The sequence below is a fragment of the Scylla paramamosain genome, chromosome 13 (genome assembly GCF_035594125.1).
Source record: "Scylla paramamosain isolate STU-SP2022 chromosome 13, ASM3559412v1, whole genome shotgun sequence".
NCBI classification, from domain to species: Eukaryota; Metazoa; Arthropoda; class Malacostraca; order Decapoda; family Portunidae; genus Scylla; species Scylla paramamosain.
In genome coordinates, this window is record NC_087163.1 from 25,192,761 (window position 1) to 25,219,211 (window position 26,451).

At 42.1% G+C, this 26,451-nt stretch overlaps 3 protein-coding genes and 1 long non-coding RNA gene across 14 annotated transcripts in view; 3 read left to right on the forward strand and 1 right to left on the reverse strand.

The window, feature by feature from the left end:
• The window catches only part of LOC135106564 (very low-density lipoprotein receptor-like), a 115,446-nt gene extending 107,013 nt beyond the window's left edge, over positions 1-8,433 (forward strand). For 3 of the 5 annotated variants that reach the window (XM_064015780.1, XM_064015779.1, XM_064015782.1), the window contains one exon: positions 2,921-8,433. In XM_064015780.1, coding sequence (XP_063871850.1) covers positions 2,921-2,962 — 42 coding nt within the window. In that variant the 3' untranslated portion in view covers positions 2,963-8,433. Of the gene's footprint in view, positions 1-1,612; positions 1,657-2,920 lie in introns of all 5 variants that reach the window. The other 2 variants (XM_064015783.1, XM_064015781.1) reach the window with 1 other exon arrangement.
• On the reverse strand, positions 810-26,041 carry LOC135106566 (zwei Ig domain protein zig-8-like). Of its 4 annotated transcripts, none has more exons than XM_064015786.1 (10): positions 25,372-26,041; positions 18,082-18,257; positions 17,192-17,402; positions 16,943-17,070; positions 16,407-16,578; positions 15,963-16,019; positions 15,380-15,489; positions 14,060-14,259; positions 13,809-13,903; positions 810-1,003 (listed from the first exon to the last, which is right to left on the reverse strand). In XM_064015786.1, exons 1-8 carry the CDS (start codon positions 25,442-25,444, stop codon positions 14,245-14,247), a joined length of 942 nt encoding a protein of 313 aa, XP_063871856.1. In that variant the 5' UTR covers positions 25,445-26,041; the 3' UTR covers positions 810-1,003; positions 13,809-13,903; positions 14,060-14,244. The 4 variants fall into 4 exon arrangements, with proteins under 4 accessions (XP_063871856.1, XP_063871854.1, XP_063871855.1 ...); XM_064015784.1 differs by lacking the exon at positions 810-1,003 and having other exon boundaries at positions 13,189-13,903; positions 25,372-25,827; positions 25,905-26,031; XM_064015785.1 differs by lacking the exon at positions 810-1,003 and having other exon boundaries at positions 13,189-13,903; positions 25,372-25,827; positions 25,921-26,010.
• LOC135106567 (gamma-aminobutyric acid receptor-associated protein-like 1) lies at positions 9,203-12,715 on the forward strand. The gene is made up of 2 exons (XM_064015788.1): positions 9,203-9,335; positions 12,347-12,715. The coding sequence occupies exons 1-2, from the start codon at positions 9,208-9,210 to the stop codon at positions 12,582-12,584; spliced, it is 366 nt and encodes a 121-aa protein (XP_063871858.1). The 5' UTR covers positions 9,203-9,207; the 3' UTR covers positions 12,585-12,715.
• The window catches only part of LOC135106568 (uncharacterized), a 59,212-nt gene continuing 52,127 nt past the window's right edge, over positions 19,367-26,451 (forward strand). For all 4 annotated transcript variants that reach the window (XR_010271366.1, XR_010271363.1, XR_010271365.1 and 1 more), the window contains exon 1: positions 19,367-19,482. This is a non-coding gene — a long non-coding RNA (uncharacterized LOC135106568). The remainder of the gene's footprint in view (positions 19,483-26,451) is intronic.

Consider the following 26,451-nt stretch of genomic DNA (forward strand, 5'->3'; position numbering starts at 1 on the left):
GGCTATGCCAGTGGCAGAAATCTTACATGAAGTGTGATCAAAAGTTCCCAGACTACAGCCATACATGCAAATCTTGCCACCAGCGATGATCTGTGATACAAGCACATTGATGAAGTCCTTGCAGACTTCAACTTGGTGCTGCTTTTGCTCAGGGATGAGGAGCTTTGATACAAACAAGTGGTGCAGTGCATGTATGATTGTGGAATTCATTAACATTTCTGAATGACACTGACAATATCAGCAACTTCCTTGCTTTGTGCTGCTGCTGCATGTTAAGAAACTAATTTGATTCATTTGAAATGGAAACTGTCTTGGAACTCTTTGACCGCACTTTGTGTATTGTACTTAAGCCATCTATTTTTAAGACACATCAAACTCCAGGTGTTTTTTACAAAATTTCTTTATAGTCATTGAAAATATAAGAAATACATGAATACCTAATAAGGATGACTTGTCCATCAAACAGCACATGCAGCCAAAAAAAATCATTCTTCCTCTCATGTCAAGCATCACAGATTTGCTGAAATTAATTACTACTAATAATGTGTATTCATTCACTTGTTCCACACATGAAAGTAACCAAGCCTTTGTATGTAACAAATAAGTAAAGCAGTAGATTTTTGTGGGCATGTCATATTTCTAGACAGCTTTCAATCTTTTGTCTGTATACCAAAGAGTTCAATGCCCCAAAGTTGTACAAGAATTCAATATTTATGAAAATAATCAACTTTTATGCAAAAAATTAGTCTTTGGTTTCAAGTAATGAGAACAGATTTGACAACATACTTTCTTCACTTCTTTGGCTGGGCTCACTGATTTCTCTGAAGTGACTTGAGAACAAATTTGAACTTTCTTCACATATGCATAAGCAATTCTTTGTGCCACTCACACAATAACCTACAGTGCATCTTTTCTCATTGCTGCCCTCAAGTTGAGCATCTGAGGAATGTCTCAACAGCATCCACACCAAGGCCTCATCTTGGCACAGCACCTCTGGACCTTACTGAAAATTTATTAATGTATTAAAATCTTACTTGGGAGAAAAGTTCTTAATCTAGATGGGAAACTTTTTGCATGGGCAATGATTAAGCAATGTATCTGTCCACAAGTGTTATCATCAGTATGAAGAGTAAAGCTTCGTGATGCTGTCAAGTCAATGTTTCAATTATTACTTGTGGTATTCAGTTGCCTCTACACAGCAAAGTTTGAATATATTAACTAGTAAATCCAGTATATAATTCCCAGTATCCCAGCTCATACTGTATGTAGTAATAACCAGTAAAGCAGTATTTCAAATACAGTGATATAGAGAACCCATTGTAGTCACTATACAAGTGGTGAAATTAACACAGAGTGTAAGTTGGTTATACTGGAGCTAGAGTCAGTACATGATCAGTTTAATTAGTTATGGTTATGAAGCATAATTCACATTGTTACTCTTGGTAACTGGTCCCATGCACTGAACAGCTGCTACAAGTAAATGAGGCATTGGTGGTTTGGAGTGTCTGGTCACTGTTCTGTTTTTTTCACTAACCAATTTATTCAGATGCCTTTAGTCACACTGAGCACATGTCTCCCGCACTAATGCACCTTCTCCACCTCCCATCCTTAGGGCCTTTGTGAGCCAATGGTTAACACGCTCAAATTTTAATGACGGTAAGCCACACCAAAGGTACATTGTGGTTCTGCTTTTGCATGTAGTGCATGCTTGTTTGCATTCTGTTGTGACAATCTTGATCTGTATATTGTTGATTTTGACACTTGCTAACACATTTGATCAACTTTATTCAATCATTCCATCAGGTGCAGTGATGGCTGCATAAATACTGTTTGTTATATCATAAAGGAGACAAAATACAAATGACAGTGCAGTTCTTTATGATGAGTCATTCACATTGTTCAGCACATCACTTGATCAAGTAGCTACTGTGATGTTTCAGTTAGTTGATGTTAATGGGATGCTGTCATGAAATTAACCATTTTAATTCAGGAAATTTGGGTTACCAGGCTCATGGTTAAATCCTGTGTATTTATTGATAACAGGAAAAGAAAGTAAATAATGTTTTTATGCAATACTAAATAGAAAAATTTGTGTAAATAAATGTGTGTCATTATTGTGCATTTATCTAATTGCTGCTTAGGTGAAAGTCTTGGAATTAAAAATAGAGGCATTGAATAAAGGACATGGGAGAGGAAAAGTGGGTGACTGCCATGGCAGTAAACAGACAATACATTTTTTAAATGTTCCACAGTTTAGTTGCTTCTCAAGTTTTCTAATAATGTGATAAAAAAAAAAATACATATATAAAATGACTTCCAAGACTAGTGTAGTTTTATTAGAGAATATTGATACCAATTAAAAGTAGTGACATAGCCTGTATGTGTATACCATGTACCTATATAACAATTTACTAGCTGTAGACTCGTCTTGAATCATCTAGCATATATCATGCATGATTCTGTTTGTGTTTGATTATGGTAAGCAGGTCCATTCTTTTCACTCCATTTGTTTGTTCTGTCAAGGCAGGAAAGTACAAGTGTGTGTAGGCTTGTTGTTGTGGGGTGTCTGTCGTGATGGGCTTGTGGTGTCACTTGTTGGATAATTGTGGTGATGTATTTGATTTATTTGTATTGTTTTACAATTATCTTAATATTCACATTATCACAGCCAAAATATTTAGCCTGTCTGTTTCACATTTCTTTCAGTAAATTCATGTTTCAATCTTTTTCCAAGAATTTTTTTCTGATTCTCTCTGAGTTAACTGTAGTAGGATAGTTATTAAAATATTCTTGCCAATTTTTTTTATGTTGCTTTGAATTTATTGACTAACAATATCTTTACAGAAAATGACCAAAAATGTTAGTATTTAATTATCTATGATGAGTTTTAAGATGACTTACATTCCTTCAATATTTGCAGTCACTGGAGCCTCTCACAAATGGCAGCAACAACTTTGTGTGAGGCTGAGGAACGTGGGACCTGCATGGGGCTCCAGCCTCCCCTCACCCTGACTCATCGTGTGCCAAACGGCCAACACAGACTCCATATGATACATACAAATATATATTTTACTGATTTATGATGAGATTGGCAAGTGCAGCCATAGAAATTCATCTTTTAGATTGGATTTTCTGGTTTCAAAATAGTCTAGATGAGTGAGCAAGTCTGTAATTGAGAGGAAGATGTGTGTGACATGTCAAGCAGCAACTAAGAGTGTGGAGAAGTCTGAAACCTTGCTCCTCACGGACAAATGAATAAAATACTTGATACAGGAACTAGAATTCTTATGGTAGTAGACATCTGCTATCAGTGTAGCACAAGAAATGTTTGCTGGGTAGTGAGAGGCTGGCACTGAAGGCCTCAGCTGAACAGAGACCAATTGAAGGCATTAACCTTTGCACTTCTTATAGCCAAAGAAACCATATTGAACTATTGGTAGTCCACTGGTGCACCAGGTGTGAGACGGGGGGGCACCATGTGGTGGGCTGACCAGTAGCCTGGGGTCTGTGGTCTGTGGTGTGGCCTGTGCTGGTGTGGCTGGGCAAGCTAGTGTGACTGTGTAATGTGTTCCATGCTCACAATCTACTTGCTGAAGTAATTCTCCAGAGTTGCCATTTTTACAATTAATGCCCTGTACATGAGTTCCCTCAAGTCTTTTTGTATATATACATACATATACAGTAATTACATATAGGAAAGGTATCACGCTTCCATTCTTTGTTACAAGAAGCCAGTTGTACAATAACTACCATGCATAAACTCATTGCCTGTATGTCAGTCATATGTATTAACAAAATTATATGCGTCATTTTGTGATTTTGTGAAGATTAATAGTTTGATTTTGCAATCAGGAAATCTGCCTGTCTGAAAAAAAAGTACATGGATATCTTTTGCTAAGGACTTGGAGGAAATGTCATAAAACAGAAATGGTGTAAATCTGGAATTACCATCCCAGGAGCTTCACAGTCTCGCCGGGTGTGAGGGTGTGTGGCACGTGCAGTTCTGTTCTGATGAGTACAAAGGCATTTTGAGTATTCCCCTGTTTAAGAGTTCTACAATGTTACTTTTAGACAGTCATCATGGTTAGTATTGTGCTTGTGACTTCCCTCCAGAATTTCAGTCAGTTAGCTAACATCATTTAATTCAAATTAATTCAGATGAATCAAGGAAATAAAAGAAATGGAGCTGAAAATAGGAAGCTAGATCTGAATCTTAGCAGGTGATATTTTTTATATGAATTAGGATGAATAGCAACTGCCTGTGAATTTAGTCAAGACACAGTCTAAGAATTGGTGATGTTGGTTATTGAACCAGACATTGTATTGAAAAGTGAGTCATCCAAGATGATGTTCCTTAGGAAAATTATAATTTGTTTATTTTATTTATTTATCATTTGTATAGTTTGATTAGTTTTAAAGCTGGTTATGTTTCAGAACTTTGGATTTAGGGACCTCAAGCTATACACTAGCACAAATGTACATATTTCAGTTATCTTCCTTAACAGTGTTGCATTATACATACATACATAGATACATGCAAGATTTCTGTTATGCATTTTGTTAGTTTTGCATAACATGCAGGCAAGCAGCATGTTGTCTGGCTGCTGCCATCTTCCACCACCTCCTCCTACAGTGCACTCGTAAGTTTGATGCAGGAGTACGGCTGCGTCTCTCTCTGTGCCAAGATGTACACACACACCCACCAGTAGGTCTCCCCTGTGTGCATATGAATAGAAGGGAAGATTCATCACATTGGTTCACCTTGACAAGATGCACAATTTTGGTCCTTGGATACGTTATAAATAAGGCCTATGCTCTTTTTTGTGTGCGTGAAGAAGCCAAGAAAGTAGGCCTTATTGTAATCCTTGCAGGCTCAAAAATGGATGATCCCAGTCTCCAAACAGCGAGGACGAAATTGCCCATTCTAGTCCAGTGTATTGTTAAGACTTTATTTTGGCTAGTTGGTAGGAGGTAATTAGGGAAATGTAGTGTGTCTCATTTTGTCAGTGTGCTTTTCTACCAGTATCTTTTGTGTGTAAAATGTAGGATTACATGTAGTAGGAACCATTCAACACAAGCCATTCAGTGTGATTTTATACATCCCAAAAAAGTAATATGATTCTTTAAGCAAGTCATATATGTTGGCATCAAGCTGAAGAGCCCAAGGGTTAAGGTCACCTGAATCAGATCAAGCTTTGTCTGTATATAAATAGTTACATGGATGGCTCAGGAGTAAATCTGTAGATACGGGAAACACCTTAACATGGAGATGACAAATGTACCACAGCTGTTGGTTCCCTCAGCAGAACTTTGTGCTCTAAGCATAGATATTCTGGTATGTTATAACCTATAATATGTAGATTGTTCATCTTTTATCTAGGTTTCTGTCTCCTTTCCCTTCTTGTCCAGTATTCAGAATGGAGAGGTCAGCTAGTGGTACCAACATAGAAGAGACTTAATTGTCTACACTATCTCTAGCTTGATATATACCTTATCAGTGTTTACAATACAAATTTTCATTGAAGGAAGTTGTCACATGCCAAGAACTTTGTATAAAGGCAGACATAATACAGTTAAACCCTATTTTATCAGACTGTAATATAGTAATACTGATCTTATGCCAAAGATTGTTTGGGAGGGATCTTACTGGACAACTGCCATACCAAGGACTTGTCCTGTAGCTTGTGGAGGTTAATGTTCTTCGACATGTTTGTTCCAGTTACTTGACCAAACACTTACGTTGTATTGTATGCTTTACACTAAAGCATTTCTTCTTCTCTACCTTAGATGTTTCATTTACATAATCTAAGGCAGGTCAGGACTGTCTCATTAATATCCATCAAAAATAAAATATTTTTTGGTCAAAGGCATTTATGTAACATGCCATATATGAATAAGAAAAAAAATTTTCAAGAAGGCAAAGTATAATATTGAATCATGGCCTTTCATTTTAACGGAAAATGTCCCATTTCTGCCGAAGTGAGGTTTTACTGTAACTGTCGGTCCTTATTTACCAATAATCCCATGGGTGATGGACATGTGACAAATGTACAGTGAAACTCCACTATATCAGACTCATCACAGTAGGTAACCAGAGAAAAATGACTGAGAGGTCATTGTAGACATATCATATCCAAGTCAAAGATGTGACATGTTCTATCTGGTGCCATAGGCCAAGGATCTCACTCTGTTTTGAAATACAGAGCACAGAGGATTGCTACTTGGCCAACTTTAGTGGAGGTGCACTGTACATGTGTATGTGAATTATGTATTATGTTAAAGCTTACTTTGATTTATAAATTGTATGGACAACACTGTCATCTTATTAATTAGTTAAAATTTGTACCAAAGATTACTCTTAAATATTATCTCCTTGAGACGGACTTCATGATTGGCTGTCTGGGCTACACCTACTGCAGGAGAGACATGCAGGTCCTGATTCAGAATTCAAAGTAAACAACTCAGTTTCTGGTAAAATTATCAAGCTAAAGAAATTTGTACTCCTGTTCCCTTGATTTTTTTTTTTTTTTCTTCATGTTCCTAGAAAAGTACAGCAGATTTTAGAATGGCTGACAGCATTCATCAGAAGATTATGATTGTTTATCTGTATATCTGTATTATGTATGTCAAAAGATAGACTGTCATTATATTCCTAAATGGGTCATTAGGTTTAAACTGTGATATACAGTGTAGTAATGTTTTTGTCTCATTGTTTAAAATTGTGTACCTAAATGTGTTATTATAGACACAGTATATTGGTATCACACAACAGTTTGTAACATGCAAAGTGAGACATTACTTTTCTACAATTAGTCTATGCGTCTTATTCATCTGATATATTGTGTATGGTGTCTTAAGCATTTTTATCAGTGTGATTGAACATTTTATGAAGGTGTCCTTATAGTTGGTGTGGATGGGACTGAGTATTGCATAGATGTGATGTATGAGTGGCGATGTCTGTACAGTTTTGAGTTGCCGTGCTGGGATTCCAACATGCACTGTAAGGCGACTCATGTGGGCTGCTGCTGCTGGGGGCTGGAGGAAGCCACCCAATCATTTTATACGAAAGTTACCAACCATCTTGAATGTTTGGTATCTCCTGCTCCTCATTGCACTGGTGAGCATTTCTCAACAGCCTCCACTTTCAGGACACTAAGTTCAGTAATAAAATATTCAGATAGGTTTAAAAAATTCAAATATTTTCCCCCAATTTTCCATTGCCACTAAAATTGTCAGGTCAGGTATTTGTCGTCCTTGCAGGTGTCATGTCCCCCTCTCACGGGTACTTGAGAGCTTTCCTGAGGTGGAATATCTTGAATGGCTTTACCCTCTCCCACTTCTAAATCACAATGATATCACAGTGGTGGAGTGAATTACCAGTCTAAGTAGTCCATTTCAAACACCAATCTGGGTCGTGTACTTGGCCATGCCCATGACTAAGTCAAAACTGCACCTAATAACCCGCAATGTTTGAGGGATGTAAATATAAAATGCACAAGATTATATTGATTTTAACCTAAATTAAATAAGCCATTGTTGATTTATGCATACAATGAACAAGGGAGTGGCACACCAAGCAATTGGTGAATAAAATCCTTAACAATGTGTCGTGTTCACATACTGTAAAATTACTTTGGAGTAAAGAAACCGTTTACCGAGTAGCATTCGATTATGTTGAATCCAGAGATCCGTCCCAGTGCCCAGGCAACAGGAGTGACAGCCTTGATCCACTCTCCGGCTGTTACTCGAACCTTTCACAGCACCATTCTATGAAAGAAAAACAACCTTGCCATTTGAGGGTCATAAGACCTGGGGTGATTTTATTGTGTTATCAAAAGTAATAGTTTAAAAGTTAAAATTAAGAGCAAAGATGGGGAATTTACGTAATTACATAATTCAAGTTACCATTAAAGACCACCACAATGCCCACTGCATTACATTCTTTATTGTGGCCTCACATTACAAGCTCCGTTGTGCCCCACAGCATCTGTCTATGCTAAAAAGTCATTTAACACGTGGCACACGTTATCAAGACAAACAAAACCATAAGTAGTTTTTAAAATATAAAGAAATTTTGTACCTAATATTTTTAATCAACAGGTCTTGAATGCAAAAGGATGTTTATTTCTTTAAAAATAAAAAAAAAAGTGCCGTAACAGATAAAGTAACTCCACCTGTGACTATCAGTACTAGGAATCACAATTTTGCTTACGACTCCTGTCCTCCCTACAAGGCCCGGCGAGGCAGTGTGGGCGGCCGAGGTGAATGAATGCCCAGAGTGAATGTTGTTCCTTTACTCCATCAAATACCTATTTCAAATCCACCAAGCTTTGAGCACAGTGTCCAATTTGTGCTTATATTTAGGTTATTACTATGGTATTGTACATTAGATTATTGTAACTCAGTTTCATAACAAAACACTTCATTTAACAAGGCTGTTTGATTTTTCCTGATGCAACACATGTGGGGAGTAAAGTGACAAGAAAATAGTGAAAGAGAGAAAAAATAGACTTCTGTTTCGGAACGTGGAGACCGCAACAGAGCATCATCTCTGTCTGTCACTCGATACCCCATACATCACACAGCTGCACAGACAGCACCAGCCAGGAGATACAGAAGTAAATTTTGGAAAAATCAGAACTTGTGCCTAAGAAATACTGGGAGAGGGAAAAAGGTTTGTTTAGTTGAATAGAAAGGTTGGAGATATGTAGCGAGGTACTACCAGGTGTTGCAAGAAAATGAGAAACATAATATAAATGGGAGTGGAGGGCACCTGATAGATATGGAAGATGAGATAGTCTAATGGTCCTGTCACATGGACGTAAGAACGTAGCCAGGAATAAAAAAAAAAAATCAGACCAGCAACAAGCAAAGTGATTTTAAATAAATACGTAGCTTTTCAATAAATATAAAGTGCGCCTAGCTTTGAATAGTAACTTTAGGCCAAGATGACAACTACCTCAGCGTGGAATGGGGAGGCACGGGGATTCATGTGACAGTCACGGAGCGCCGAGAGCATGACCGAGATAAACCGTCTCTGGTGGATTGGTCGCCTCATACAGTTAAGGCCTAGCCATCTCAGTCACCTGTCGCGCCTCACACTGATTACCAGGGCGACTCGCAGATCCTGTCTCAAAGCCACAAAGGGAGAGTCTAGTGAAAAGTGAACGTCAAGTGAAACATCCAAGAAGAAAACTGTTGACAAGGATGAAGGGATACAGCAGACGATGGGAGTTCTCGGACCAGCACACGGTGGAGGAGAGGAAAGGGCTAGCTCGCCGCATGAAGCGCCACCAGCCAGGCAACGTGCCCGTCGTGCTGGGCCGCGCCGCGCAGTGAGTATGCTTCTTGTTCAGTCACACATGAGAAGGATTTCTCACGTGGTACTTACATAACTAGACAGCGCTCGGTCTCGGAGATCCGGGGCGACAACAGAATAGCCCGTTGTTGCAGACTACGTGGCCGATTGATTATTTGTTCGAGGTTGCAGGGTCATGGCAGAGTCGAGGCTGTGCTATCCTGTACACGCTCCTGCCATTGCTGCTCGCGGTGAAATTTCGAGTTATTCAAGGGAAACGAAACTAGTAGACAAACAGGAGTGTTACTTGTATGTGAGAGTGAATATGGTATTTAGGTCGCTAAGCCAGACGGACATACATGCCCAACACGTGGCATCCACCAAGGCCAAGTGTGAAACGTCTCGGTATTTGCCCACGCACGTGATATCACTCTCCCCTCCCACATGCTCACGTGCATTCGCTGACCGTGAACCTGAGAGTTGAGAGAGAATAAGGCTCGGGGATACTGTGTTGGTAGGGATAATGGCTTCCGGACCTCTTATGGCTGGTTTCTCCCCTCTAATAGGTGACTTGTCCCTCCACACCCAATCATTCGAACGGCTTCGGCTGTGCTTGCTGTGGGTGTCAAACTATTATTATTATTATCATATGATACTACTTGTGATGGGGATAATGCAAAATATTTCACTTTTTCAATGAATATCGAAAGTATGATGAACGGAAGAAAGTGGGATGGGTGTCTCTGAATCTGAACGTGGTCTGCCCTCTTTGGGTAATGGGTGGGTGGAACAGTGGATGGGAGGAGGAGGGGACAAGGGAATAGGGAGAGGAGGAGGAGGAGGAGGAGAAGGAGGGGGCAAGGGAATAGGGAGAGGAGAAGGAGGAGGGGTGGCAGGTGGAGAGAAGCAGTGAGGTCGAGATGAAGGGCGGGGTAATGACCTGACTACACATAGTATTTCCATTTCAGCAGTCTGGATGTAGCTTCAGGCCTCGAATTATAGCGATTCTGTCATATCTGGTATATTCAATTTAACAGATTTCCACCTCTTCTCCTCCCCACCTACGCTTCCTTGTACTGTCACTTAGTCCATTACTAACGCATACCACACGCCACAGATATCCATGTCCCCCTCATATTCTCTCTCTCTCTCTCTCTCTCTCTCTCTCTCTCTCTCTCTCTCTCTCTCTCTCTCTCTCTCTCTCACACACACACACACACACGAGACCTGTAGCAAGGGATTTCACACACCCCGATAGACATTCAGACTTGTTGCAAATCTGAAATCCAATCCACTGAAGAAGCAAACTTTACTGACTGAGCGTCTTGAGGTGCTTATGGTGTGGCGGGGTAGGCCACCTCTGATGTGGCTGTGGGGGAAGGGTGTCGGCTCATAAATTACACGTCAGTGCAGTAAGGGAGGGATGTGAGGGAAGAAGATTTGAGGTCAAGTGAACATGGAGTAAAATATATATATGGACTATTTGAGTGTGGCTTTATACTCTTTCGTGTGTCCAGGGAATACTTATATACAGTAAGCAAACGCCGATCTTGCGTTGCTGTGGTACACGCTCCTCGGGGAGCGCATTTTACTTAGGGCCTCTCAGCAAGCATATAAAATGGTCTGGGACAAATTGACTTATTGGTATCTCAAATGCATCTCTCCTCCTCACTGACGCCCATAGCAACAATGACTTATATCAAACATCAGTGTCAGCATTCATTGTACCTTTGGTAACGTGCAATCGGTCTTTTTTTCTCGGAGTGAAACATATTTTGTTCTGTCCATTTTGTGGTGTTTGTGGTGATGAAAGTGGGGCAGACAAGTCACGGTGATATCATTCAATCATAGATTTTTACATGGCGGGCTTGAATGATGTCGATGTCGCAAAACATTTAAATAAAAAAACGCGAAACCTGCAAAACCTCGCACGAAAATTCGTCAAGGGAGGCAGTGAGGAATTATTTTTTCACAACCAAGAGGGTGACATCCCCAGTGCTTCCCTTCAGCTGTCTTGCCGTAAGAGTCGGATTAGAGTCCAACTACATTCGTAGAGAAGCTAAAAGCCAGCAGGCAAGATAACGGGATGCCACCATTGTGGCGGTGAAAAGATAAATCCTCTGCCGCCCATGACGATTTTTTATACTAGGTTCTGTAAGTTTAAGTTTCGCGTTTTCTGATTCACGTTTTGCGATATCGAGATCATTAAAGCCCGATATCTGAAGATCTATGACTGTATGATATCACTGTGACTTCTCTGCCTCGCACTACTACAAGCATGAACATAAATGTTTTCATCCCAAGAACAGAGCCGATCACGCGTCACCAAAAAAACACAATAAATACTGACACTTGATACCACTCATTGTTGCTATGAGCATGAATAAGGAAGAAAAATCCACTTTAGATCTTAGTTAGTATCCGAACCGAGGCGAGTGAAGAGAATGACACACAGTTCCTTAGTATCGTGCTTATCTCATATTCAGTGACACGGGATGAATCACACAAGTGCTCCTCTCCCAAACACCCAGAATATGTACGCATTTTCTTATCAGCATCAAAACTGGAGTTAAGGAGGGATGTTCTACGCGCCACTGGTACACGTCGTCCACGTCATCACACCAGCCTAAGTAGTACATCTGTGGACACGTGAGGCAAGAAAGAACGAGCTTACCCATCACTGGATAACTTACACTAAATCTCTGGACACGTCAGACAAAAGAAAAGGACTTTATTCTGAAACACTTCTGCACCGCACCTCCTCTACATTCAAAAGGCACTAGTTGACGTTACACTGTTTTCATGGTGTTTTTTATGGTACTAATGACAGATTAACAAGATTTCTGCATTACTAACAAGAGAAACACTCTAGAGAACCTGGTTAATCGTCTCTGTGATCTTTGAAAATACTTATAGTGAGAGCAAAGCGTTTCTGAATACGGACCAAAGAATGATATGCAGTTTAACCACCACCTTGTAACCTGCATGGATAGCAATAGTATCAACAAGGGAACCATAATACTGAGTCATCGTGTCTCCCCCTGGCAGGTGCCGCGTGGGGACCTACCAGGAACTGCGGGTGAGTGCCCCAGGACACATGAGCCTGGCACAGCTGCACCTCGCGCTAAGAACCCGGATTGAGGTGAATCCCCGCCACTCCATCATTTTCTTCATCGGCAACACCCTGGCGCCTGTCACCTGCACCTTGGCCAGCCTGTACCACAACCACGCCAACACAGATCACTTCCTGTACGTCACCTTCTGCGAGGAAAACTTCCAGGGCTAAGGAAACAAGTGATGTGCCGGACACCGAAAGCCAGTCTCTCTGTTTGTGTTTGTCATATGTAGCTGTACTGATCACTTTCGTATATGTTGTAGTCATCTATATTTTTTATACTGAAATAAACGTAAATTTTAGTATATGTTATTTTTAAGCTTCCTCTTGTCTTTATAATGTGGTGGTTTTGAGAAATATTGCGTGGTGTGGTAAACTTTATACTATTATCTTACGACGGAAATGTGCACGTGGGATGATTCAACTCAAGGTACACGACAATGGTGAGGGAAGTGCTGGGTGCTGAACGTGAATGGCAACTTAAGATTACAAGAACGACACACACACACACACACACACACACACACACACACACACACACACACGTCAGGTAAAGCAAATAGGTTCAGAGGTGCATCCTGTTTTATGCAGAGCCGGGTGAGTGAGGAATATATATATATTTTTTTTCTTTCTTTCCGCACTGCTGCGTTACACTAGAGTATTTCCAGTTTGAAGATCTCACAGTATTTTGACAACACTTTACTTTCCCCACCAAGCGCGAAGTCAAGCTAATATTGTCAAAACACGAAACATGTAATGAAAATAATACATGCGAAAACAACAGTAACATTTATATAGACGTGTGTATGTGAATGTATACATAGGATCAAATGAAACGCCCGCGTAAATGTAAGGCGTCCACTCCTTATATCGCGTTATCAAAGCTACCTTTGTACAAACTTCAACAGTCAAACGAACATGTAGAAAAGTAATACAGATAAACTCACTCCAAAATGCTTGACTACTGAGATTAATTAGCGAACACTGATATTGTTTATCTGTCAAGCCTCGCCACTTTTCTGCCAAGCGCCGTCTGATCCACCTCACCACTACCTCATTAGACTCGGGACCAATTATGAACTCAGAACAAATTATATTCTACAGGCTGCAGCATCCCCGCATATTTTTGTCTCCCACGCGTGTGCTGCAAGAGAGGACCCGCTCACAAGACCTATCACTTTCATTTTAGTAGTACCTCGCGTCGTAGTACCTAACGGTGTGTGAGAAATGGGTTAAACAACTTGTACAGCATCTACAGAATGGTTAGTTACCTACGAAATGAGTTAGTGGTGACAAAATACGCACTACGTGATATCTACGAATCTAGTTAGAGTGAGTCCACTGTAATAATAAGTTCAATACAAGAATTTCTCATCCCGCCGATCGTGTACATACAAAAGACGAAGTGCTGCTGGCGTCCCCGGGTGAACCTTCCCGAGACAGGTGGTGACAGGTGTGCTTGATTCACCGTGCCACACCTTCACGAACACCTGTAAAATAATCAGGCTCTTAGAACACGAACATCAACAGGTAACCATTTAAACCTGTCCGCCAGATTTTTCCACTACAACGATATCATGCGGAATTATCAACCTGCAACAGAGAACCCACAGCAATTAAGAGTCTGAACCACGTGCTTGACTCACCCCACAAAGCTGCGAGGATGGCTGGTGCCGCGTGCTGTCAGACGATACCTGGGCTGGCCGGCAAGAGCAGTGAGGTCCGCCGCTCTGCCCTCCCAGCATGCTCGGATCACAGGCGGGGCGAGGAGTGGCAATGGCTGTGTAGCGCTAGACCCCCGCACGGCAGCGACACTCACCGACACCAGCAGTCAGCACCCTCGCAGCTGGACAGACAATTGAGTGAACGATTACTGACACTCCTCCCCGCTACACACACCCATACGGATTTTGTTTTATATAGTTTATTTTTTATTATTTATTTATTTATTTTATTTGTGTGTGTGTGGGGATAAGCATCCACAACAATTACGCAGGACGTCTGTCATGGAGGCGAGACTCAACGGACCTTCGCTAATCCATGTAATTATTCGGACAAGTACTTACGACCTATCAAGAGCAATAAATATTCACTTACTTACACACACACACACACACACACACAAAGACACACACGAACACTCAATATCAATACTAATGGGCGCCCTCGATATTTAAAACCAATAGGCTGAACAAAACAAAACCATTACACACCCACCATTACTTCACACATATTGACACCGTCGCTAGTAGTGTTGCTCCAGTAGTGTAGTAATAATGTTCGCGAGCCCCTTTAATGCAACACACAGGCACTACGTATGTAATAAACCAATAATTCGACTCTGAAGATATGAGTTCCGAAATGTCACAGCTGTCATAACTCGTGCTGATTACACGCCGTTATTCAAACACAGTGTTGTTGGGTGGAAATCAGGACACAGTTTTCCTTAAATCCTAAATAAGTTTCCCCTTGAAGTTATTTGCGTCGGCATATACTCGTACACTGGCTTTGACTTTCGAGTTAAGAGTTGAAAGAGTCTACGCTGAAAAGGTAAAGCTGTGATGCATAAACTTTCATCCTGTATTTTTTTTCGACTCCATTTCAAATTCTGCCATCCAAGAAAAAAATAAGTGAAATAAAAAGAAAAAGAAAAACAAAAAAGACATACGTGCGTACGCGCTACATACTCACATTACAAGGCATTTTTATTATTATAATTTAAAGAATGAATTTTCTGGTAACCAACTAAAACATGCATGTGGATTTCAAAAGTAAAAAAAAAAAAAAAGTATGTACGTGCTTTCAGACCATTAAGTTAAAAGATAAGCAACGACACGACAAGGGTACGAACTGTAATGTGTGTGTGTGTGTGTGTGTGTGTGTGTGTGTGTGTGTGTGTGTGTGTGTGTGTGTGTGTGTGTGTGTGTGTGTGTGTGTGTGTGTGTGTGTGTGTGTGCGCGCCTCACCTGTAACCACGCAGGCACCAGCACCAGGGCTAAGGTCACCGCCTCCGCCTTTACTGTCCTGGTGGCGCCACTCACCACGGCGCTGCTGTTGCTCATTGCTGCCCGTCCGTCTGTCAGAAGAGAAAGCGCAAGTTATGATAAACTAGGTGTGTGTGTGTGTGTGTGTGTGTGTGTGTGTGTGTGTGTGTGTGTGTGTGTGTGTGTGTGTGTGTGTGTGTGTGTGTGTGTGTGTGTACCTACCTGTATTGTTACATGATTGAATCTCGTCTTTTGATGTTAGTTAAAAGATCGTATCGTGTATGTATGTAAGGGTAATCAGGTTAGCACACACACGTCACTTCCTCTTTCAATGTATTCATCCCATTTATTGTTGTGCGTATTTGCAAAAATATATTTCTTTCTGCACATCCCCTTTTTTTTTTTTGGTCACACATTTCTACATTATAATTATATGTCCCCTTTTTCTTCTTTCTAGCAGTTTAAGTAAGCATAATTTCTCTGGTTTTCTTTTTTGATAGTGATCTTGTAGCTGCTCTTTGTACCGTCTGTGTGTGTGTGTGTGTGTGTGTGTGTGAGGGCATACCTAGTGGGGACGGTAATGCTGCTGAGCTGTTCTTCTGCATGGCCGCCGGTTCTTCCCCTGTTGATCAAAGGACATTATCTCTCTCTCTCTCTCTCTCTCTCTCTCTCTCTCTCTCTCTCTCTCTCTCTCTCTCTCTCTCTCTCTCTCTCTCTCTTAAATATAACAATTACACAAAATACTTCATAGTACAAAAAATGTCAAATCACAAATACAAATTCGCGCGCGCGCGTGTGTGTGTGTGTGTGTGTGTGTGTGTGTGTGTGTGTGTGTGTGTGTGTGTGTGTGTGTGTGTGTGTGTGTGTGTGTGTGTGTGTGTGTGTGTGTGTGTGTGTGTGTGTGAATGTTTGTGAATGAAAAGCCCAGAGAACCCCAGAACTCAAGGCTTAAATATCATTAGTGTTCCTCCTGGCCGCCTCGTCTTGCGCCTCGGGTCCTCGTGGTTACCGTCGAGCACGTGAACTCTGACGGAGGTGGGGCTGAGGCCGGCCGACGAACAAGTGTAGCGGCCCGCGTCCTGCAGCGTGGCGGAGGAGATGAGCAGGTGGCTGGTGGTCGTGCTCGGGCCCTTCTCCACCAACACTGCCACGCCACCGCGACCGCTGCTGTATCTTATATCCTGAGAAGAGCAAAACAGGAAGTACAAAAATATAAGGAAGAAAAAACTGATCTTTAACCCTTTCACATTAATATGCAACGATATACAGCACTAACAATATCTTTATAAGCATATAAAAGAAAGATTGGGATGGGAAAGCAGAGGTTTTGCTGTTTTTTGCTGTTAAAATGTTTGGAGGTGCCTGTGGAAGTATAGGGAATGTCCCAGAATGGAGGATTAAAGACAGATGTGAAAGGGTTCAGCTTTTACATGAAGGTATGTAATAAGCTATACTAGGTAATTTAAAGTAAGATGTTTAGTTGTAGTGGTCGTAGTAGTACTGTAGTCGTAGTCGTAGTAGTAGTAGTAGTAGTAGTAGTAGTACCTTATTCCCATGGTACCAGAACACGTACGCAGGCGGCTCGGGCAGGTTGTGTAGGATGCAGGTCAAGTTGATCATGCTAGCCTTCTGCACGTACAGGTCCGGGGAGCCTAGGATTTCCCCTCGAGGCTCTGCAGGATGAAGAATTGGAGTCAAAGTATACTCTCTCTCTCTCTCTCTCTCTCTCTCTCTCTCTCTCTCTCTCTCTCTCTCTCTCTCTCTCTCTCTCTCTCTCTCTCTCTCTCTCCTCACCGAGCACTTTGAGGAACACGGTGAACGCCTTGACAGGTTTGGTGCTAATCTGACACTCGTAGGTGCCCTGGTCGCGCGGCTGAGCGGACCTGATTCTCAGCGTCCACTGGTTCGTGCCGTCCTGGTGCAGCACCTCGTAGCGCAGGTCCGTGGTGTATGTGTAGCGCCCCACAGTCAGGATCCTCAGGTCGCGCCCTCGTATCCACGACACCTGAGTAAAGTAACGAAGAGACGGAGGAGAAAAGGAAGGTAAGATGTGTGTGATTCACGTACGAGTATGTTGTTGTTTTTGTTTGTTAAGTTTGTTTGTGTGTGTGTGTGTGTGTGTGTGTGTGTGTGTGTGTGTGTGTGTGTGTGTGTGTGTGTGTGTGTGTGTGTGTGTGTGTGTGTGTGTGTGTGTGTGTGTGTGTGTGTGTGTGTGTGTGTGTGTGTGAATATGTATATTTCAGGACATGTTAGTTAAGGTACGTATATGCTATACTCTCTCTCTCTCTCTCTCTCTCTCTCTCTCTCTCTCTCTCTCTCTCTCTCTCTCTCTCTCTCTCTCTCTCTCTCTCTCTCACCTGCCATAAACGAATTTGAGTCGTCGAAACTGTCAGACCGATGTGACTTAATTACAGGTGACCCGTTCGTTACCTGAGCCTGCTGCGTACACACTGAGTTTGTGACAGGTAACATAGTAGACAAGATTTTAATGACCAACATAATTGCAAACCCGCGCGCGCACACACACACACACACACACACACACACACACACACACACACACACACACACACACACACACACACACAAGCAAACAAACCAATTTATAGGGACTGCCACGTGTGGGCCTGATGGCTTCTTGCAGCTTCCCTTATTTTCTTACCTATGTTCTTATGCTGACTCACCGTTCTGTTCCCAATGGAGTGGACGCGACAGTGGAGCTCGGCGCGTCTCCCCACGTGGGCGGTAAGGGTAGTGGACATGCTGGGGTCGAAATAGGGCTGGTCGGTAACTAGAGGCCAGGTGTTCATGAGTTCCTCGTCCCCCGCGTTTCTTCCTGCTGGACCGCCGCCGTTCACGCCTTACGAAGAAAACGATGAGGTAAGAGAAGTGAAAAGTAGTGATTTTTTATTTTTTTTATTACCTTCAGGAGATTTCCACTCTGAAGATGCTTTCCCATTTTAATTGTTAAGTAACCGTCAGACTCTCGTAACTTGTCCTAACGTAATAATAAATCTACCCTAACCTACTTCAATCTAACCTATCCTAACCCATCTTTTAACTTCACTTAACTTATCCTAACCTAACCATTCACCCTAATCTACTCTAAACTAAGCTAACCTAACCTAATTTAATCTAGGATAAGCTAATCTAACCTAACCTAATCTAAGCTAACCAAACCTATCCTAACTTAATCATTAACTAACCTATTTTAACCATTAACCTAATCTAACCAAACCACTCACCTAACATAACCTTTTGTAACCATTAACTTGATATAACCTAACCATTCACGTAAGCTAACCTATTCTAACAATTCAGCAAACCTAACCTAGAACCGGCTTAGGGCAGTTTCGCCTCTATAGTATAGCGACATCAAACTCATTAAATCGAGAGAAAAGTGTCCAACGAGGGAAATGCAGGGAGGGGAATAATGTGCTGGGGGATTCTGTCTGGGGATGGAAAAAAGAGAGAGAGAGAGAGAGAGAGAGAGAGAGAGAGAGAGAGAGAGAGAGAGAGAGAGAGAGAGAGAGAGAGAGAGAGAGAGTATCCCTTCTCAACTTCATCAAAGGGTCCATACGTTTCATGTTGGACCCATTAGTATTATTATTATTATTATTATTATTATTATTATTATTATTATTATTATTATTATTATTATTATTATTGTTGTTGTTGTTGTTTTGTTGTTACTACTACTACTACTACTACTACTACTACTACTACTAATTTATCACCGTCATCATCATCACTGCGAGATTAAGACAGGCACAGAAAGCGAGCCAGTGCAGGAGGTTTCAGACTCACTAGCGTCACGGGAACAAAGGATAAGGTCTAAATACTAAAACGATTATCTTGATAGAGAAGTATTTCAGCTCAAAAGACTCTTAACGTTTAGCTTTTGTTTGACTTCACTCTCACGGGCATTCATGAGTCAGTTTGGCGAATGAACCCTGAAGCAGAGGAGCCCATGAATCCAAACCGTGCCTTCAGTGTGTGTGTGTGTCATTGTGAAGGGCGGGGTTGGCATCTGAAACGTGCTGCTCCTACACGCCACTCATCGGGTCCACTTAACTCCCAAGTAGGTGAGTTATGGGTACTTTTATACACACACACACACACACACACACACAAACTGTTCTAAAACCGCCGATTAAACTGTTTTCTTTATTCTATTTCCTTAATCTTGAAGGGAATCTCCAACACCACAAGAGCTTAGAAGACAGACAAACAACTAAAAAACAAACTTAAGTGCCGCTACAACAAATTTCCTAATAAATCGTAGCTAGGCGTGATAAGGATTTAATTAATGAACGTTATCCAATACCTTTTAAAAACCCCAACTATAAAACAATGCAAAAACAACACAGCTGGGAATAACTGCATAAGCTGAGTGTTGCGCCTCGTCTGGTGGTGCGAGGGGGGCAGAGGGGGCAGGGAGACAGGGAGGCGGGGATGAAAGAGCTTGAGTTACCAGTTTTCCCCAAGCCGTCTTTTCTCACGCAAATGGACATGGTGTTAGCCTTTGAACGAGCATCTGTATGACTTGAATATTTGAATTGATGAGGAGGTAAAATGGTGCTTGCATGAGAGAGAGAGAGAGAGAGAGAGAGAGAGAGAGAGAGAGAGAGAGAGAGAGAGAGAGAGAGAGAGAGAGAGAGAGTTTACTGTTCTCGTGTTTCAAATTTTAATGTCTTCCCTGAACTCACCCAACCCTTAGTGACCTCGTAAATATAATAGGCAAAAGTTTGCAGTTTCACATAAAGATTTTGTTACTGTTTTCTACGCTGCTCACTGTGAAAAGCTTTCTTCACACAGACAGGTGGGAAAAGTCACGCCGTCAATGGACTTAAATTAGTGGTTAAGGGATAGTTCAGTATAGCCTAATTCATGTTATTGCTGTTATAGTTCTTATTTTTGTCAATCTCTCTCTCTCTCTCTCTCTCTCTCTCTCTCTCTCTCTCTCTCTCTCTCTCTCTCTCTCTCTCTCTCTCTCTCTCTCTCTCTCTCTCTCTGGCAGACGATGCTATATTTATCTAACGAGTAATGCTCTACCCTTCATCACTGTTATTTACGTTATTGCAGTAGGAATTATTATCTGTAGGGAATGAGCTAGTAAGCTGTGCACATACGGCAGCTGAGTTACGTTAGATAAACAAGTAAACAAAAAATTATGCCACGGTAATAAAATAAACAACAATGACAAATGGTTATTATCATGGAAAGGTGGAAAAAAAAAAAAGTCCTTTGCCAGACAGACGTGAGAGGCCGTATTTGTCAGGCTGGTTGTTATTTTTGTTTTTGTGAGTGAGTCCGCGTGGACGGTATGCAAAGAGCGGCCATCACGTAGGAGAGACATTTCAGGGCAGAACGAGTGCAACATGCCATTACTGCGCCAGAAAAAAAATGACACAAGCTTGGCGGTGGCAAGTGTAGCGCTTAGATCAAAGGGACCGTCAAAAGCTAGATTGCTGGAAGGTGTTTTTAATGAGCAGCCAGTGATGTAATAAGCAAGGGTAGCGGCGCACAGAGCAGACTAAAAAAATTACTCGCGTGTAATATAGTAATAGTGAAATGCTTGCCAGCTGTAAATACATATTAAGTGTTGTATATTAAGTGGTTTAAATTTAGGAAATATAGCAGTACTCTGGAAACTTGACTATGCAAGTTATAAACTATACACGAAAACAAAAATGTTGCTGGAGTGCTTTAACAATTCATCCTGTGATAAAAGTGCAAAACGATCAGTCTATTATGTAACGTGGATGGTTTTCCGAATGTCTTTGTAGTTATAATATCGGCAAATAACTGGTGCTGCAAAAGTGAAGTATTATACTCCTCACCTCCCCTTGCAAACCCTTCTGCGTACTGAACATCCCACGTCCACACCCTCAACGCCTTGCTCTCACCCTCACCCATGCTATCGAACCTACCCACCCTGTCACCTCCATTTCGAGACCTGCCAGTCGCCGAATAGCTGCCCAAAACCCCACGTCATAAACCATTTGCGATATGTTTATCGTCCCCCTTGACAGAGCGCGTCCCGTGGGGATTTTGAGGAAGGGCAGATGAAATACGGCAAGTTTTGATCCTGTCCTTGAGGTCGGCGGCAGCGGGAGCCTCTTCATTTTGCGGACACTGGCACAACGAGGGCCGGGCGGCGAGGCTTCGAGGCGGAAAAAGTGAAGAGGCCAGGGAGGCAGAGGTCGATGCCGCCAGCAGGGAGAGGCTTTTCCAGGTTATGGCCACGGAGGAAAAGTTTCGGGAATACTGCACCTGAAAATGAAAAGCGAGGACGGCAAGCACGTGGAGAGTCGAGAGAGAGTTTATTATACTCCACAGGAAGAAAGCTGCGACGCGCCGGGCAGTGACAGATTGAATGTCGCCGCGATGTTGGAAGCCTAGGAGTCTACAATCAAAATGCTATATTATTGCGTCTTGCAGCAGCTCATAATACTGACATAACCTGCCAATTGTCGTAAGTGATCCGTGTGGAGGCGAACAGCCAAACACTCTCCTTCGCATCTGACTGAACTGGTTTGTATTCTACTAAAACCATTATAGCAAGATACCGGATTAGAGATACAAAGTAAAGCAAACGGATCTTTAGTGATAAATCTGTATTCAAATTACACATGACTTGTGATAAATGTTACAATTATAATTCAGCTGATTGTTTGTGGAGTGAAATAGTGCTGGCGACTCCCTTGTTAGGCTATGTAATGCCTTGGACAACAAACAGCCACAAGTTCCCACAAGTAAAGCGGTAACGAAGAACAGCACTAGGCTTGCTGGCAGCACAGATACCGGGAAGCTGCATTAAAGCATCACAATACACGACAGGAATGGCCAAAGACGCTAAGTGATTTACAAACTTGATAGCAGTAATGGCAACTCAAGTTTCAAAGGTAGCTCTTCTCCCTCTCTCTCTCACATCGCTCTCCTCTCCTCTCCTTTCTCGCTTATTCTCCCTTGCACTCTCCATTTCTCACTTCCCCTTTCCCCGTCTAAACATGCAAACTAGCTAAGGATTAAGTTACGTAGGTTATTTTACATTGACAATTACCTAAACCTTTCTTCTTCCACTCACAAGCAGCAACGAACAATCACACCAATGAGTTTCTGAATGTTCTACAATTTTCTAAACGGCAAGGTTCTTTCAGGAAATGAGTTGTTTTATAAATCTGACCACAGCTATAATTCTACCCCAAGTCTTTGTCTCCCCCTTCAAATTGTGATTCCAAGTTTGTTGAAGGCGTATGAGTGTGCTTAGCGAAAATATCATTCCTAGTGGACGTTAACTTCACCATACGTGCATTAGAGAAAACGGTTATATATGTCAATCTCAACACTGCAGTAAATAAGTACATTGATACAGTGAATTTCGATATTGTTATATATATATATATATATATATATATATATATATATATATATATATATATATATATATATATATATATATATATATATATATATATATATATATATATAATAATGTGAAATATGTGTTGATCCTGCGTTGTAAATTGCTCCAATCCGTAGATACAATGTTGTGGATTGAATAAGTAATACGCTGTGCTATAAACAAGAGGGTTAGGCTACGTGAAGAATAGCTGGAGGTCGTGAGGGAAAGGCGGAAGGTTGTGACTTGGCTTGTAAACATCGTTGTATACTTAAGTTACTCTGGTATGTAAATGTATGCAACGTCTGGGACTACCCTATCCTCCCCTCCTTCCACGCACCCCCAATTCTTCACTGCCATTTCTTTCGTCCCCTCCCCGCGCCTCCCGGCCCTTGCTTCCACCCCCTGCTACACCCTCCGATTTACGATCCCTAGTAAAACCTCTTCCCTCCACGCCTCTTCCTCCTTGCTGCGCGGCCACCTTCTGCCTCCTGTCGCCGGCACTCGTCTCTCCTAACACTTTATGGCCCCAAGCGATGAACTGTCTTCACACGACACACGCTCACATCACGCGGAAGGAGGTGAGGAAAAATTTATCATGTCCCTATCAAGTGTGTGATATTCAAGGCGAGAAAGGCGTGGCATTACAAAGGCTCCCTGCGGCGACCTCCTGTCGTGTATGCCGGCAAGACTCCCAGGGTTATGAAGTTAGGACTATCTACATCTGTTTTATGAGACTTGAATGTGTTGCCAGTCGTGCAAGCGTGACCAGAGGAAGCTGCAGTTTAAGATAGTTCAGATCTGATTTAAGTCTTCTAGTGGCATAAGGGATGTCACCTTAGGGTTAATAATAAGAATAAGGATACGGTAAGAAGTAAAATGTTCAAGGTTGGTAAAGTTTGATTTAAAAAGGAAGAAACTCGTTCTCAAGTAGGTTACATGTCTAATTCAGCCCATAGGGAACTTTATAAGACTAGAAATTATGGACAAGGATGATGGGTGGACTCTGCCAGACTGCCATGTGTAGGTGTTACTGAGTTTCTTACAGTTTCCCTTATTCTCTTATCTTATTACCCACTACGTCCCTGTCTGAAAGTTATGTTGAAAGCAACCGTAGGAAAGACTGAAGCAAGGAATAAGTAAAGTTGAAGAAAGGGAAACGTAACACACGGACAACTGCATCAAGGGAGACGAAAATGAAACATCTGGGATGTTACTGTCTCCGTGTGCCACGGCGGTGTCGATCTTCGTCACGCCAACAAAGTCAAGACATTCCCAAGAGTAGAGGTACGCAATTCAGAAACAAGCGGAGCACGCAGCACTCACTGGGTGGTGGTACACTTTAAAGGCTCCACACTCAATATACACAAAGTAAAGGATAATCTTTTAAATATAATTAATCATAAAAAATACTAACACGCATATGTACTCGTATTTCGGGATAATCGAGGCGATCTTTCTGACTGGCCAACTCAAACTTTTTTTTTTTCTCACTATTGAAAAATGTGATGCGTTAGTAAGCCACACACACAAATTTCACTCCTTGCCCTTGAGTGTTAAGTCCTGTAAAGGCATTCCCTCTGGGCAGCGAGCCACTCAGTGACACAACACAGTGGAAGTGAGCGCTAAAGTCGGTATACAAATACCACTCCCCTTGCTGTTTGGGTGCGAATGCTGATACTACAAGGAAATGCTGCCAGCTGGAATGTGAAGACTAATATTTTCTTAAGCCCTTGTATCTATATATACATTCATGGATATAATTAGATGAGTATAAATAAAAATAGTCACTTATTGAGGTGCGTTAAAACTTCTTAATCTTAAAAATATGTTGAAATACTGAATATACACATACACCACATCCTGAGAAGACCGCAAAAGACTAACCCGAGGGACCCGCAGTGTATCATTAACAAAGTCAAATGTCAGGACTCGGAAAAGGTCAAACGGGTAACATGACAGAAACACATCATACAGTAAACGGCTCCGCTATCCTCACTACTGATGGCCCATCTTGAGTTCTACCTCAACTCTGCCCGATCTGGCCGCCTGGCGCCTCTGGTCGGGCCACAACCGCTGCGACCGCACCAATCACCTGCTCCCTTCCTTTTCTGGCAGGATTCCTACTGCCGGAAGTGACAACAAGCGTGAGCAAGGCCCCTGAATCACGAGTGCCTGGAGGGAAAGAATGTTTTGGTACCGGCGTACAATAAATAACAGGCTGATGAATATGAAGACTCAAGGCCGTCTCACTCCGGCAGATGAAACTACGTAAAATCACTAATATTACTATGTAAAATCATATACTTCGCTGTGTAGCAAATTTATCTTTTGCTTAATCTAATCTAGTGGCCTACATGACTCAAACAATAAATGCACCTCTAATAACGCATGTAAATGAATTATAAAACCTTACTTTGGCAGAGAAACAGGGCCAAATTTGCCAGTGACACGGGAGCATTCTGTAATAATCTCCACTCTGTGTCACCCTTCGCGTCGGGCCACAAGTAAGCCTCCCTGAATGTGGCCATTACCGGGACACAAATGTAACAATACGTGCTGGGCTTACCTGGCGCAGGGGTCAGGAGAGGCAGCAGCAGCAGCAGGAGCAAGAGATGAAGAGTTGGAGACGCCGCACACATCGTTGTCTGTCCGCACCAAGAGACACTTGCTCAGTTTCTCACGTCGCACATTCCTCAACGTCGCGTCATAAGCTTTCAACACTTTGGACTATTTGCTCAGCATTGCGACAATCCTTCCAGCAGTGTGGGTATAATTGTGTAGCCTCCTGTGTAGCACCTGTTTCCTCTGCTCGGTAAACATTAAGACGCGCGGCTCTGTCGTTCCGTCTCGCCCTGCCCTTCCTTGGTCAACAGTTCCCGTGATAATGCTTGATTCGCAAACAAGATCCGCCAGCTTCCGCCGCACACTTCAGGCAGACCAGCTCTCTTTCGTTTCCTATCAGTATTTTCTCAGTAATTGTCACACAACGCTCACTGTCACTGATGCTTTTCTCGCACGTGGTCTGAAAGAAAAAAAAAAGTTTCATCTGCCGAGTTTGGCTTTCCGCTTCGGTTGTAGTTTACTGTCAGTCACACTTGCTCTTCTTTATTTTTACGTGAGATAAGTGTTGCCATTATCTGGCTAACTAATGCAGTTATAATTATGTGTGAGAGGGAAGAGGAGACGCCACGCAACTCCTAACCCTCCGGCATCCGCGAGCACACTGACTCTTCAGTGAGTGAGGGCGGCTCCCCCACTGCCTCCTCTCCTACCTCTTGCGGTCCCCAATCGAGCTCTTCCATCCACACACCCACCAGCCCACAGTACGCCCATCAGCCCTCCCTACTTACAGGTGCACTTAACAAGGATATTTTATGCACATCCGCCGTGGTAACATGTACTACTTATTGGTTATTTGCATACATCACATGGGTGGGGGTTTCCGGCATAGGGACGTTTGAGTCTATTATTCACTTCATCAGAATACGGGCAGGCAAAGGCAGGCAGATCCACCCCGCTAACAGGATACTTAAAACCCTTCAGTGTAAAAAGATAGCATTAGTAATTTCCGGAATATTTTTTTTAGACTACAGCTGCTTCACTTGATTATTTAACATGTATTGAGATGAGAATGTAGTACTAATGA

Bases quoted from the DNA above. Each gene is read 5' to 3' on its own strand.
- LOC135106567 (XM_064015788.1), top strand. From the start codon at position 9,208: ATGAAGGGATACAGCAGACGATGGGAGTTCTCGGACCAGCACACGGTG. The intron at 9,336-12,346 runs GTGAGTATGCTT...TCCCCCTGGCAG, and splicing joins GTGCTGGGCCGCGCCGCGCA to GTGCCGCGTGGGGACCTACC.
- LOC135106566 (XM_064015786.1), bottom strand. From the start codon at position 25,444: ATGTGTGCGGCGTCTCCAACTCTTCATCTCTTGCTCCTGCTGCTGCTG. The intron at 18,258-25,371 runs GTAAGCCCAGCA...TTTCTTCGTAAG, and splicing joins TCTCCTGACCCCTGCGCCAG to GCGTGAACGGCGGCGGTCCA. The intron at 15,490-15,962 runs GTATGCCCTCAC...CTCTTCTGACAG, and splicing joins AGCATTACCGTCCCCACTAG to ACGGACGGGCAGCAATGAGC.